General features: G+C 38.4%; 1 protein-coding gene across 5 annotated transcripts in view; it reads right to left on the bottom strand.

Moving 5' to 3' along the window:
- slc4a11 (solute carrier family 4 member 11) overlaps positions 1–16231 on the bottom strand; it is a 63378-nt gene that overhangs the window by 12146 nt on the left and 35001 nt on the right. For 3 of the 5 annotated variants that reach the window (XM_066678866.1, XM_066678868.1, XM_066678871.1), the window contains exons 5-15: positions 15928–16156; positions 11833–11865; positions 8818–8899; positions 7317–7440; positions 5888–6097; positions 4171–4224; positions 3658–3742; positions 3396–3521; positions 2760–2873; positions 1255–1387; positions 1070–1143 (exon numbers count right to left, since the gene is read on the bottom strand). In XM_066678866.1, coding sequence (XP_066534963.1) covers positions 1070–1143; positions 1255–1387; positions 2760–2873; positions 3396–3521; positions 3658–3742; positions 4171–4224; positions 5888–6097; positions 7317–7440; positions 8818–8899; positions 11833–11865; positions 15928–16156 — 1264 coding nt within the window. The remainder of the gene's footprint in view (positions 1–1069; positions 1144–1254; positions 1388–2759; positions 2874–3395; positions 3522–3657; positions 3743–4170; positions 4225–5887; positions 6098–7316; positions 7441–8817; positions 8900–11832; positions 11866–15927; positions 16157–16231) is intronic. The other 2 variants (XM_066678869.1, XM_066678870.1) reach the window with 2 other exon arrangements.

Raw genomic sequence — 16231 nt, forward strand, 5'->3', positions numbered from 1 at the left:
CTTTAATTTAAGTAAGAAAAACTATTTACAATATACTCCTTTGTATTTAATGAACAGCACATTCAGCACATAACCTTTTCCACTGTGTTGAAGCTGAGCATGCTGAAGAAGGCTGTGTGCTTTAATGTGTTTGTGCTTTTTCTCAGACAAAATATAATCAGCAGATACGACTAGTATTTTCAGTACATCTTATAAAGTAAATATATACTTTTGATTCAGCATTTTAGATACATTTTGTTTGTGACACTGAGGTTTGCCTGTTCAGTATAATTATTCATTAATACTAATATCATTAAAGTACTTTAGCTATACAGTACCAGTCAAATGTTTGAACACTCAGGGAGGATTTCCTTTGTTTTGGGCCATTTTCCACATATAGTGAATGTACACTACCAGTCAAAAGTTAGACATCTTCCCATTCAATGGTTTTTCTTTGTTTTGTTTTTCTTTTTTTTAATCATTTTCTACGTTGTAAATGAATATGAAAGACATTAAAACAATGAAGGAACACATATGGAATTATGTAGTACACAAAAAAAAAACAGTGTTAAACAAACCAGAATATGTTTTTATACTTTAGATTCATCAAAGTAGCCATCTTTTGCTTTGATGACAGCTTTGCACACTCTCCGTTCTCTCAGTCAGCTTCATGAGGTCGTCACCTGGAAAGGTTTTCAGTGAACAGCTGTGGCCTTGTCAAGAGTTCATTTGTAGAACTGCTCACCTTCTTAATATGTTTGAGACCAACTTGGGTTGTGCAGAGGTAGGGCTGGTACACAGTTCTATACAACAAATAGCTCATTCCACCAATGACTAATGACAAGATGTGTTCAAACTTTTGACTGGTACTGTATTTTTAGCAAAAATGGCTTGCCTGGTAGGAAAAGTTTTGAGGGTTACAGTAAAATAAGTATGTTTTTTCTTTATTTTTAGTTTTACTGCCACAGCAACATACACAGAAATACCTTCAGTTTTCTGAATATGTTTAACTGTTTAGATGACTATAAAACACACACACACACATATATATATATATAAAAAGAAAAGAAAAAAAGATTGAAAGGCTTACTCTTGACAGTGCCTTTGACAGCATCTGCTACAAAAGCAATTGAAATGAACAGAGCTATCACCTCCTCTATCGACCTGCAGGTACAAACAGAAAAACACCTATCAGTTATCCAGGAGTGTGAGATTATGTACTGTGTGCCTCCTTGTATGTGAGTGTATGTATTTGTATGTGGGGGTGATCCTGACCTCTTGAAGACCTTTACAAGCAGGCTCAAGTTAAAGACACCTCCAATGATTAGGAATAAGCTGTTCCACAGACCAATGCAGGCATAGAATGCAGGGAAGTCCAGTTCATAATCATCGCAGATCCCCCTGATTACTATTAACACATACAAGCAAGAAATATTGATCACTGAGGTATACATTAAGTAGCAAAATATAGAAAACTAATTCTAACAGACAAAGGTCTTCTTCAATTTATGCACCATCTATATTTTATACTGAATTAAACAAGCAGGACCTGAAAATGGCATTCAACCATGAGAATATTAATAAGGTCAGGTACTGATGTTGGATGATTGATTTTAGGGGGCTTTAAACCACTCTAGTTGATGCCTGACATAGTGACTTAAGCTCTTGTGTGGCAGCTCCAGTGTCCCATTTAATTTCACACTTTTCTCACTTTTCTGAGTGCGCAACTAAACTTCTGTGTCCATATTACACCTGAAGTGATTTTAAGAAATGTCTACCAACTCTTTGGAAGGCACTATATTTATAAACTGCATGGTTAATAATTAGTGATTAATTATTGATAATAATTTTCATAAACAAGCTATGTGCACTATTAATTAATTTGGTTCATGAGGTTATTTTCTCAGAAAATTGAAAATCTAATCACTAAAATCTTATTTCGAATATCACCCTATAATAGCCAGCAAATTCTCTCAGATATTTCAATTGTGTTAACTGGTACAAAGCCACAGACATGGCTCTCTGAAAGTTGGAGGCCATTGCAAGATGCCGGATCACAATCTGATTTTTGCTATTGCCCCGTTTAGTGTTTATGTTGCAAACAAAATCTTGTCTCACCACAGCAAAACTGTTTTTTCACAAAAAACCTCCACCAGATGACAGCATGTGATTGCAGCCACAGGAATTAGCTTTAGGGAGAATCAGCTCTTAGCCAGGGCAAACATCAAAATTTGCCCAAACAAACGGCAGCCATGTTGGCCTGTCAGACTCATGCTGTGGCCAACTGGGCCCTAATTCCACGCTCAGCCTCATGAGTCATTCAGAGAGCTAAATAAACAGCTCTCCTACAAATGTGATAAGTGCAAACATGTGTGAGGCTGTGTGTGTGTGTCATGGTATTCCTGTGTATTTTGTATGTGTGGATGTTTGGGGCAGTGTGTTTGAAGTGTGTGTGTGTGTGTGTAAGAAAGAGAGAGTGTCTAAAAATGTATCACATTTTGAGGAACTGCTTTATTTATCTATACAAGTTTCTTTACTGAACTGTACTGTTGTGTAACAACTGCTGACAGTCCTTTGTTTATGCTCAACAGGGCGATTAATGCAGCTGATAAGATAGCCTTTTTTGGGATAGTTTCCTGGACAGGGGTTAAGCAGAGTCTTGAACTAAACAGCTGTGTCAATGAAAAATAACCACCAAAAATTATTTGAGTCTGTGATTAGATTTGACCTGGGTCTGTGACACTGGACATGTATTTTGTATTTTGCGTGATTATACATACCACTGATAAAGATGGCGATAGGGGCAGTAGTTAGGGGGATGACCAGAGGGGAACCAGCACAAAGAGAATAGATTATCCCACCTATACTCTGCCCAATAATCGTCTTCTGAACATCTAATACACATAAACAAAATCAAAATATTTAAATACAGCACATCACATACTATTACATTTATACTTTAAGGGAAAACTCAATGAATACTACACATAAAAATTATAATGGCCTAAACCCCTAAGAATCTAAATTACCAACAGTGAAAACAATGTAAATAATTGCCTAAAAATTGTTCTTAAAAACAATACTACTAATTTATCCATTACAGTGTGTGTGTCTTCACCTTTTTCTTAATGTGTTTGAGACCATAACTTGGGTTGTGCAGAGGTAGGGCTGTTAGACAGTTCTATACAGTAAATAGCCCTATTCCACCAATGACTAATGAGACGATGTGTCAAAACTTTTGACTGGTACTGTATTTTCAGCAAAAATATCTTGCCTGGTAAGAAAAATCTTGAGGATCACACTAAAATATGTATCTAAATTAAATTTAAGATCTAAATTAACAATTATTTTTTAATAAAATACTGTTCTTACAGAAAATACTAGTAATTTATCCATTACTGTTTGTGTGTTTTCACCTATTTCTCCTCTTGTACTCTCATCATTGAGTGAGCCAAATGCAATGGCAGGAAGCAGAACAGCGATGTACAGAAAGATGGACGTTGTCATGTATTTCACTAGTGCTTTATTGTTACCCACTATGCCTGAAAAACATCACACAGACACATTTGATATGTTTTTTATGAATGGTAGTCATGTAAGTACTTTACAATCCCTTTAATGCACTCATACATCAGTGTACAATTATGTTTGTTTGTGTGCACGTGCAGATCCTCTTACCATCTGTAAAATCGGACGTATAGAAGGGCAGTCTGCGACATAGATCCTCGTAGATGCCTCTGCCTACTCTGAAAAAATCTCTACACTGCAGAGAAAGAGAGGGGAAGAGAGCACAATTAAATAAACAGACATACACACACACACACCGAGAGCTACAGACACACATACAGAAGGAGAGGCACAGGATTAAAACACACAAGCACTGACATCAATTATTGCACACATACACACACACACACACACACACGCGCAGGCACCCGCACAAGACTCCTGCAGAATCACAAGCAAGAATATAAACAAAGCTGTACACATGCTAACAGAACACACTGCAAAAAGGGAGAAATATAGAGTTAAAGCGAGCAAATGCACGCAAACGGAGACACACACAAGCAGTCATTTCATCCAGACACGCTCTTACTCACACATACATAGGCACATATACACAGACACTCACACGCAGACACACATACACACACACGCTCACATACAGAAGCGCAGTTGAATCTCACTCACACAGAGCCCTCTGCACAGCAGAGAGAGAGACACAAGGTGAGCAGAGACTGCAGACTGGAGAGAGAGACAGCCCAGCGTTAGAAACAAAACCCATCTACAATGTCACTACAAGGTTAGAGCAACAGAACAAGGTTAGAGCAACAGAATAAGATTAGCAGAAACTACAATATAATGTTGATCAACACCTATGTGATCACTTGGTGATCAACACGTGTTGATCAATGCTGCATCAAAAATAGTCACTAGAGCATGACAAGGTGAAACTTACTACCGTATCAAGCCCACATCGGAATTGTGCACCTAAACTGCAAGTCCAAATGTATCCAGGCACCCATTTTACTTACATTTGACTTACTTATCTGCTAGGCATTCGTGAACTAATCCTCCGATATCAGTACCAAACAAAATGAAAGTGCTGAATGTAAAAAAATCCTCACAGCAATGCTTCAAAACCTAGATACTGAAACAAGGACAAACTCCTTGTTAAAATCCTTGATTTTTGAAGAAACAGGTCTAAAAACTTTGAACATATATTGCATTTCCTGCAACTGGCACATAATGAAAGTCAAAACTCCTCCAAGAAAAGACTGTAAGTGACTTGCAGAGAGAAGAAAAACAAAAAAAAAAGACAGCATTTGTATTAAAATGCAAGCAGATTTAATCCTGTATTAACTGTTTTTACAGGTCAATTTTTGGCAGGAAAGCACTTTGCCTGTGTTATATTAGTGACCTGTATTGACCTCTTTTTGGCAGAAGGACACTCTTCTGTGTGGAATTCCATTAACACAGAAAGCAACACTTAAACAAAGGCAAACAGGTTTTAGACTTCATTACAACCTATACATAATGAACTCATTTATCATAACACTGTAGATCTGCTATATGTGTGTGTATGTAAGAGAATGAGAATGAGAGAGAGAGAGAGAGAGAGAGAGGGAGGGAAAGGAAAAAGACCCGTCTTGTGGCTGTTCTGTCTGTGATGAATCGCCCTTGGTACTCACACACGCTCGCTGATACACATAAGCGCACATACACAAACACACGCGCGCGCACACATACACACACATACAAAGTAATGATCCTCCACCTGTTTACCATTCGTCAGATGTGTGATGGAGTGAAAAAAGATAAAACAAAAACAGAACTATTTGGCCCCCTGCTCTCCACTTTATGGGGAAACAGAAAGATTGCTTTTACAAGCGGGAAACCTCAACTTCGGAGGTCTAACGTGTGGCTGTGTGTGTACGTGTGTGTGTGTGTGTGTGTGTTAAACAAGAACAACAAACAAGATAAATTCTCATTAGCTGATACACGCTTCGCAGAAGACAATCACTGGTGTGTCACTCAAAAAGTCAAGCGACAGTGCTAGAGAGAGTGAGAGTGAGAACGAGAGGGTAAGAAGACAGCGAGAGAAGCAGAATTAGTAAAAAGGAATCAGTAAAAGAGTGAGAAAAGTGAGAGTGTGACAGAAAGAACATGAGGATAAGCGATAGAGACAGAGAGAAAAGGGAGAGCAAGGACAATAGAGAGGAGAGGGGGAGAGAGAGAGAGCAAGAGATGCAACAGAAAGCAGGGAGGGAAGAGTAGAAACAAATATAAAAGCATGCATTGCTTTACGAGTAAGAAAAATCTCAGTGTACACACACAAAAAAAAAGAAGTTGAATAGCATGCCTGTAGAAACACAAAAGACACAAACCCCAACTTACACCTACACACCTTGAGTGGCTTGTGGCTGTGTGGATCAGTTTCCTCCTCCTCCACAGTGGTAGTTTTGCGTTTTGTGGCCGTTAGGTGGTACCTCTGAATAACCAATGCCTCTTTAAATTCCTCCTGAGTCTTACTCTCCAGCAGCTTCTGTCGGAAGGAGATGTCTGAGAACATACTCGCAAATGTTCGCCCCAGCTCCATCGCTGTCTTAGTGCTTTTCTGAAAGAGGAAGGGAAGAGGAAGTTCAGGACTTCAGGAATCAAAATGAATTTCCAACCAAAAATGGTGGGGACATTTTTCCATGCTTAGCTTGTCATACAAGCTAAGTTTAGATTGTTGTATTTTCCACTCTGTTCAGTCTCAGTAATCCCAATAACAAATTTAGACAGTCCATCAGTCCTTACTCCACATGAGATGTCCCGTTTCAGTGTTCTAGACATTCTAGATATGTATTAGTTTTTAAATCCTTTCTTGTTGGAAACTCATTTGCCATTCCTTCTTTTATAAAAGTAGATTACACCTAATCCCTTTGGAGTTTATAATTCGGGCACACATTTTGTTGGAGAAGAGAGAACAATATTTAAGATCAAGTTAAATATTGACAGATTTCATATTATATGTAATGTCTGTGCCTACTGTGTTTTTTTTTTAAATTTACTGGTCATTGAATTTAGAAATATGTGATCTCTGTTGTATGTGATGGACAGAACAGGCTAAGGCAAACAGTTTCAGACTGAAAAAGCTGGAGGTGTTGAAATACTCCTAATTATGATGAAAAAAAGCACATTTTGCTACATTAAAATGATCACTTACATGTTATATAACCAAATTAAATAAGGACAACTCAAAATATGCCAAGGCAATTGTTTGATGGTGCTTTATTAATTCCTGTAATTAAACATTAGGCTGAGTGAGCTTTTCAGGTCCTCTGAGAGCATATGAGTAGCAGAAATGTGCAATTTAATTCCTCTGGATTATAGCTGAACATAAGTACATTTAGTTTTAAGTTACATAATGTTTGTTTTGCTTTGCTTTAATACACACAACATGCGGAGTGATGAATCTGTAAGAGCAAGCAATCCTGCTTTTACTGAGATGAGTAATGAGTGCACAGACATCCCTCTGTGTATGAATGTGTGTGTGTTTGTGTATGTCATTTGCAGTGCAGACAGGCATATAGAGGAGAGAGAGAGAGAGAGAGAGAGAGAGGCAGAGGTGATTACAGTAACATCTAAACACATGCACACAAACAGACAGATTTCTGGTATAAATATAGTTACAAGGGGAAATGATACAGACACACAGTGATGGAGAAAATCCAGCTGGCTTTATGTGGATGCAGCATTACGGGGATACATGTGAGTTAGAGCTTGGAGGTCATAGTTAGTGAGCTGTTAGTTAGGATGAGTGCCTGGGAGTAAAAGGTGGATTGTTTTACCATCTTATGAGGTGCCAGTATGAGGATGACATAACGGACTTCTGCACAGTTTTCTCCCCAGTTCTGAGGCCGGTCCAGCCGAGAGATGCACACATGTCGCCTTTGCAGATTCTTCACATTACAGCTGTTTGAGGACACAATGCCAGAGGGAGAGAGAATCTAGTTCATAAAACGTGCATGCACATGTCCCCATTGAAAGTGTTTTGAAAACTTATGAGATCAGGCTCTCATTGCACTATAGCCAGTGTATCCAATATTATCCATAAAGGGCCAGTGTGGCTGCAGCTTTTCATCAACACAGGACCTCGGATGTTCAATTGTTGGAAAACCTACTTATTAAACCAGTGGAATCAGGTGTGCTCCTGCTTGTTTGGAATGAAAACCAATAGCCACACTGGCCCTTAGCATGTAAGATTAGACATCATTAAAACCCCAAATAATTAATGTTATTAAGGATTGGAATGTAATCATGTCAGATCATCACAAGCTGAAACTTTTATTTCTATAGAAATGATTCACTACTATTTATATTGTAAAACAGCTGTAATCTGGCACAGAACCATGTTCCAAAAAGGATTAGTGTAGCAGTGTGGAAAGAGCAATGCTAAGATTTTCCAAACATCTTTGTCCTATCTATGCCTATTTTAGGGGAATGAGGATTTGTTTTGGGGTTTTTTTGTTTGTTTGTTTGTTTTTCTCTTTATTTATTTGGCTTTTATGATTCCCATGTTGAACTAAAGTCAAAGTCAATGATCAATAATACACATACTACTTTTATTTATTTAATTCCCTGTCACAATTAAGTACATTTAACCAATTTTTCTGTGTAACAACAAAACAGAATTTTGAATATATATTTACAGAAGCCTCAACAGTCATATTCCGGACTGTACTACGGCCATTATTATAGATTTCAGTCATTTAGTGAGTCTTATTTGAAAACTACAGAGTGTAGTCCATCTGTTCCTGTGCATCATTTTTAGCCTCCCTTCACCTTTTTGTTTAATGGTCAGGGCCCCACAGTTCCACCACAGAGAAGGTACTATTTGGGTTAAAATTTGTATATTATTTGGGTGGTGGAGAATACTCAGTGCTGCGGTGTTATGCTGGTATGAGTGAGTCAGCTACAGCAGTACTGCTGGAGTGTTTAAACCCCCCAGTGTCATTGCTAGTCTCAGAATAGTTCCCCAATCTAAAGTATCTGCTCATCAGCATCCTGAGACCACTGATGAAAGATGGGAGGATGATAAAGACTGTTCAGCCACAGATGAGCTACAATCTATTACATCTGCAAGGTGAACCAACAGTGTAGGTGTGCGTGTGTAGTAGTTTGGACAGTGGTTAAAAACTCCAGTGTCTCTGCCGATTCTGACCTATTATAAAACTTAGTAAAAGTTTAAAAACAAAATAATCTATAAAAAAATAGTATATATAGAGTCATATACTAAAGTTTGTTTAAGAATAAGTTTGAGTTGAGTTTGAATGTTCAAAGTGAACTCACAGGATGCAGAGCCAGGACTGCTGGTACTGGATGCCCGTGGCTGTAGCTGACACACACTGCAGCGTCTCTGACAACAGGTGCACTGTGTGGTGGGAAAGGGTTGGGGTTAAACCAGGAGAGGGGGCTGGTTGAGGTTTGAGACAAGTGACTGGGGCAAAGGCTTTAGGAACATGCAGGGTCAGACAAGAAGAAGATTTACAGAACAATAATACATTGTGAATTACTAAGCTAGATCTCCCATTCTCCAGGAAAGCCAGCTGATGAACAGAAACATGTCAAAAATAAAATCACATGCAATAATAAAAATTAAAACCATTAGTCATTTATCACTTTACACATAATGAAAAGGTCAGTGCAGACAGTGTCATGAAAGGAGAAGCAGGACAAGTGCAGCATGGCTTCAGAGGCCAATGCACAACACTGCAGCCCAGTGAGTGACAATGAAGACCTTTCCGAGGACAGCAGCAAATGTTTAATTCAAATTAATCAATCTATGTGAGTGTGTGTGTGTGCCCTGTCCTCGGTCTTACGAAGGTATGAGCTGCCCAGCATACTAAGCGAGAGGGCTATGAGAGCATATGTATGTGTTTGTGTGTGTGTGTGTCCTCTGGCAGAGGTGACAGGTGTTAGCTGTTCGGTACGGCCCACAGGAACTCTCTGTGTGTGTGTCTGTGTGTGTGTGTGTGTGTGTGGACTGTTTAGCGAACAGGATGGATGTCTCTGGCACACAGTCACACTGTCTCATCAATAAGACATCACACACTCACATCCAGGACTGATGGGTATCACCATGACAACACACTCAGAGCCATCAAGAAAGAGGGAAAGAGGGAGCAGGAAAAAGTAAGAATGGAAGATGTAGAATGATATTCAGAAAAGACAGGTTATGACCCAGGAGGAGAACATGGATTGTCTAAGAAATTGCATATCTTGATAACAGCAGAATAAGCAACTGTTAGAGGTCTACAAGCCCACTGTTTACAGTGAAATGGCACTGGAAAAGGTCTTTCACTTTAACTATTTTATTTGCTAAAATACAATTTACACAACATTTCGATGGACATATGATTTAGTAAAATTAGATGCTCGTTTAACATTTCAGAGTAAGAGAGATTTATTACAGATTTATTACACACATTTAAAAATGCTGGTAATGAAGAGGACAGTAACTCTGTTCATGAATTTTTATATTGGGCAATGCTGACACTCAAATAGTGCCATATTTCCACGTATTTCTAAAACGTTAATTGCAAATAAACCACCATTAGCAAGGTCCTATGATTGTTAGTAAATTCAATTTAAGGTGAAGTAACAATTCGCTGAACTGAAATGCTATTAATCCGTTCCACACCACGCAAAAACCACACCAATTTTTTTTACGTGTTTTTATGTAAGAAAAATGTACTTTATATATAACAAATAATGTATAAAAAAAATAATAAATAATAAATGAGAATGTATTTACCTTGAAGATCAGACAAAGGTGCTGGCGGAGGTGGAGGAGATTGGTTGGGAGATGTTGGGGGATTTTTTATTTTGTGCTCTATCCCTTAACTTATTCGCTACACACTTATTGCTATAATGCTACAAAATCCAGCAATATGACAGAGATGCTTGCATGCAAAATATCAAAGTGAACTGAACACTCACTAGGCTACCTAGTGGCAGGTGGCGTAAGCTCGCTTACTCATTTCTCAGATCTCAGCTTACATCATAAAGCAAAAAACAAAAAAAACAAACAAACAAAAAAAAATAAATAAAATAATAATAATAATCGACAGAGCGACGTCTCGTATCTCAGAAAATTTGTAAGTTGATTCTCTCAAAAGTCAAGGTTTCACTGTATATGCTATTTTTGAATTTGTAGCCTATGCAATGTAGCCCTTAAAGAGAATAACAGTTGGCAAAATTAGGTTGCCAAAATAAATAATTGGCCAGAATTCATTTTTGTTTGTTTGTTTGATAGATAAATTTATGATTCATGTGTCAAGAGATGTATGCTGAAAATAAAGTCATTAGGATGATGGAGTCACTTTATTATTTCAGTAGTCGTATGGATGCATCTTGTCAGCATATGTTAAAATCTATGTCCTATGCAACAAATTTTTGTGATTCACCTGCTAAACCCCACAAACGCTAAGCCTGGTAATTATCACTGGAGCTGAATCAGGTGTGTATGAGCAGTAAAAATCATCACACCATGCTGGACATCCTGAACTGCATCCCTCTTCTATGCTATTGATTGTGTTTTTGCATATAAAAGTGAAATATGAATAAATTGGATAAACAGATGAAGAGACAGACAGCCAGGCTGTCAGGGAGCAGACATAATGATTAATATAGGGCACTCGTATTTAATTTCACGTGGGGTCCTAATTAAGTCCAAATAGTGTATTCTGATCATGCACATGTGAATATTCACACTGCAGATTAAGAACACACACACACAGGAATTGTCATTGACATTCAGACCATCCACCAGACACTACTTAGTATCAACTTGCATGCTTCAGATCTGCCACCGCCACCCACAGTACAATAATCAGAGCTTTGAACTGCTGGAAAAATTACATGCTTTATGTGTGTATATATATATATATATATATATATATATATATATGTGTGTGTGTGTGTGTGTGTGTATGTTTGTCTGTGGGTCTAAGACACATCAGATATGACAGTGTACACAGCTGAATATAGACAGCTAAATTCAAGGCAGCGGAACAGGACACGGATCAGAAGGAACTGTTACAGCAGAATTGCAGTTGGGTGGTCAAATTGATTAAACAGGAAAAAATATAATTTGAAGATGTGTTACGTTCTGTTTATACAATATTTTATAAGCTGACACATCCTAAAAAACAAATATGAGCAAACTTGACTACGTGTTTCTACAGACCACATTCTGTCAAATCAAATAGAAACATCAACACAGGGGTGGGTGGGGAACAGATGGAGTGAGGAATGTCTCTGAGTGATGATAGACCCAAGCCACATCTGACCGCATGCCCTTACCATTATCATAAAAAAGGAAACTTGGCGAGCTGTCTGCATGAGAGAACCAGAGATACAGAAACAGTCAGAGCACAGAGGGCACACAGGACAGGAGAGGGTTAAAGGTTAGGCACAATGCACTAAAAAGTGGGGAGCCCCAAACATCAGCTTTTAGTGAGCACTGAAACATCCCTCTCACCCACAAATTCACATGAGCCACCCACACAGGTTGACACACACACACACACACACCCTCTCTCACTAATTGGGACTCGACTGTCAGGCAGATGCTGAGGTCTCTGATAACTGTCGGCTAACCCACATAAAATATGATTTTTCTCCATAATCTGTCATTGTGCTTGTGTCTTAGTTGAATACGACCTGATGGAACTCGCGATTTCAGCTTCATTCTCCTCTCACTATAATTTGATCTGCTGCTCACTGATAAGACCTGTGTGAGTATAGTGTTTGTGTATGTGTTTGTGCGCATGTGTGTGTGTGTGTGTGTGTGTGTGTGTGCGCGCGCGTGTGTGTGTGTGTGTGTGCATGAGTGCACTGGAAACATTTCTGTCAAACACATCACATGCAATAGTGCGCTTCACAATTAGCCTCCATTCATTGCTTTGCCATAGAATATCATCAAATATTATCATATTCATGATGTTCACATTCCACAGCCCAATCACACTTCAGCTAATTTGCATGCTCTCTGGCCCATATCATTAATAAGATTCTTTCTCACATGTGAGCTGTGTATCCTAGCAACTGGGGAGAGGGGAAACGAATCATCCCAGTGATTCTGAAACAAGTCAATCAACCAATCAGTGTTTGTGTTTTAACATCTTAATATATCTAAAACTGTGATTTGTTATACATTTTCCATATCATGATAATGCATACAACATGCTTGTAAATTTAAGAATAGAAGGTGTCATGTCTAAAGAAACCCTGGGTAAAAACCTAGAACTTGTTCGAATTTTCTACCAAAAGATCAGTGGAAAATGACATTCAACATGCAACCTGAGAGACTGTAATAATGGAATTTACATAATGCAAACTCATGAATACTTAATGAATTTCACTCTGTTTTAAGGAACATTTAGGAGGAATTACACAAATTAATGAAGAACAATCCCATTGAGATCCATCAAAGTAGGAAATAATGGGTAGAGTCTGGAAAAATACCAGGAGACACGCTAACGCACACACACACACAAACACACCTGTCAAAAACATCTGACTTCTCGTGGTACAAATTTCTGAGCAAAGGAGGTCATGTAGAATACTGAGGGAAAACCTCTGTTGCTCAGATATCTTCTTTCTCAAAAAAATGTCTTTGCCTATTTTAGCAAATAAATGGAAAGAACAAATGAACAGTTCTTTAAGTCACAAATCACAATAGCCATAATGGTTCACCTTTCCGTCATGGATTCCATCCTGCATTTATTTGCACTCAAATGGCCATTATATTTTCATATATTACACATTAGACAATCCACTTGCATCAGGAAAGAAAAATAAGTGAAAGAAAAAGAACTTTCTAAAACTGAAGTTTCAAAAATCTTTTAAACAAACAGAAAAAACAAGACTGCTCACAACCATGCAAGACCCAGCAGACCACAAAAAGTCAGGCAGATAATCAAGCTCAATCCTTGCTGCAAATCTGAAGAGAAACAAAGTGTTTCTGTCCATTCTTCCACTGTGACAAGGCAACTCAGAACTATGTCTTAAATAATAATAATAATATGTAATTTGTATACATTTTTTAAGCCCCTTTAAACATGCACAGTTACCCAGAACCTTTCCAGACATGACCTAAAGGCGAATGCAAATGTCAGAATAGTTTGTACTGCACATTATCCGGATGTATCCGGCCAACCCGTAGTACAAATCCAAGTAATGCCATGTGTGAAAGAGCAGGTAATGTTCCAGAGAATTCATAGTGAATACACGGGATGTGGCCCCATGCTTAAAGCATGCTGAACATTTCCTGTAGTTAGAACGTATCACATATCTGATATGTCAAATATACAGCTGTATGCGACATGTGAGAGGCCATCTCTGAAAATTGTCCAGACCTGATTCTATGTGAATAGTTTTATAAATATATATTTTTTCCTGATGCAGGAAAGTAAATATACTAATTCTTAAAGGCCATTTTGACCTGAAAACAGTGGACATTTGCACAGAATAAGCTTTGTTCAATTGGTAATTAACTGTAATAATTAACAAAATATTTATGAGAAAATGTACTCTGAATTCAATACAGACACATTATAAAATCACTCAGTCTATAGGCAATTTTTAAGATTTTTTGTGTGATATTTTGGTGAAATTTAGCCCTGTCTTAGGCTTTGCTCACAGAGCAGCTAAAACAAGCAGAGTGAGTGCACAATTGTGCAAACCTAACTGAAGCTTGTGTCCTAGCACGTTGGCTGGTGTCCTCTGGGAGGCTATGACAGTTACAGAGAGTGGTGATGTGTAAATGCGTGGACATTGGTGAGCTATTATCACCTCAATGCTCTGTTTCAGGTCGCAGAGAAGCATGCCTGACCTCTGAACCTTCCCTGACACATTCCAGATTGTGAGTTGTGGGAAACTGACAGGAAGTGATGGTGGACTTCATCTCTGTCAAAATGCTTCTGCACCCTTGCAAAAATCTATTTTTCCCTAATTTAGTTGCCATTTTCAAAAAGCATTGTTCTCAAAATCCTCCTGTTTGTTCTTACATCCCCATTTCAGTGTTTCATTGTCTTGCTCCTTTTTCAAATGTTAGGTCTAGATTGTTTAAAATCCCTGGAAACCCATTTTGAAATTTTATGTTTTTTTAAGTATAATTCTAAACTTGGGTGTTATGTGAAATGTTCAGCAAAGTTAAAATAAAAAACACAAAACAGAAATATGACAAATCTCTCCTCAAAAATTACCAGTACTGCTCTCCTTTCGATGTAGAATGCGCAATCCTAAAAGTGGGTAATGATTATGTCACTATTACCCTGACCAATCACAAGGCTACGATAGCCACGCCTCCTCTCTGAGTTGAAGAGACTGATGAACTAAAGCTTAGGAGCCATTAGTGAGAGAGCTAGCTATCCAGCTATTCACCAAGTTATGGGGAGGGAGTGCAAGACATAAACAGAGCAAACAGAACACAAAACAATACAGAATGAGAATGAATGGATTAAGTCTAAGTACAGCAGAGATAGCAGCAACACTCGGTAGGCGTATTTAATGGCGTATCAGTGGATATATCAGCCACACTGGACCAGCGCGCAGAGCAGAGTAACAGCCGGGATGGCAGACCCATTCAGCCTGCAATACAGCGGAGATAGTGGCCACACTGGGCAGGCGTGTTTAACAAAAGTAGCAGTGGGGATAAAAGCCACACTCAGTCAGCAGTAGAGCAGTGGTAGAAAGCACAAATTTGGAGACAATCTAGAAGGTATTCAGTTCACACATTTATGTTAACATATATATACTGATATAAATAATTACACAAAACCACATCACAGACATATAAAAGACAAAAGACATCCATAAGTTCGTACATGAATGGCTGTATAATGCCAATTCTATCCACTTATGCCATTTTATTGTGCAATGTTATCTTGTGTAAAATGACAACTGCAGTTCAGAGTAAAAACCCAGCTCTGTCACAAGGCTATGTGCTGCAATGGTAAGGTAAACAGCATTCTGGTCTCCACATCTACACTGTTCTCAGACAGATATTTTGGTCATTTTTAAGGAGAGATTTAGCAAATTTCTGTTTTGTGTTTTTTTTTTTTATTTAAACTTTGCGGAAAGTTTCACATAACACGCAAGTTTAGAATTATACAAAAAAAAAAAACCACAAAATTTCAAAATGGTTTTCAAGGGGCTTTAAGGACAGTGAAGCTGCTTTGGATCACTAAAATGCGCAATATGAATGATAGCTCTAAGAGGCTGCTGTAAGAGTCCTCAGTGTTTCAATCAGTCATGTACTCCTTGCTAATACCCTGGTGAACTAACCTTTTTATTTTTTTTTTTTGCTTTATTATAAAATACACACATTTTATAATACACACACAATCCATCTTTCAGATACCTACAAACAGACACACACACACACACACTCACCATTGACCTCCTGTGAGCCAGCATCAGTGAAGAGTGAGCTCATGATCTCCTCAAAGTTGCAGCCAGGCTCAGCTGTGTGTGGGTCCTGGGAGATGTGCCGGAGCATGGTCTTCAGCACGTCGTCCAGCGACGCCTCGTCTTCATGCAGAAGAATACTTGCCCTCTCCAGAAAGCCATCCAAGTCCCTGTGGGCCCTTACCTCTTCCTCAAAGTTCATCAGCTTCACATACTGATAATCCACATAGAAATATACACCAGACCCACATACACAGAAGGACACGAAGGTTAGCAAGGAACTCCTAAA

This window comes from Hoplias malabaricus, chromosome 8 (assembly GCF_029633855.1).
Source record: "Hoplias malabaricus isolate fHopMal1 chromosome 8, fHopMal1.hap1, whole genome shotgun sequence".
Classification (NCBI taxonomy): Eukaryota; Metazoa; Chordata; class Actinopteri; order Characiformes; family Erythrinidae; genus Hoplias; species Hoplias malabaricus.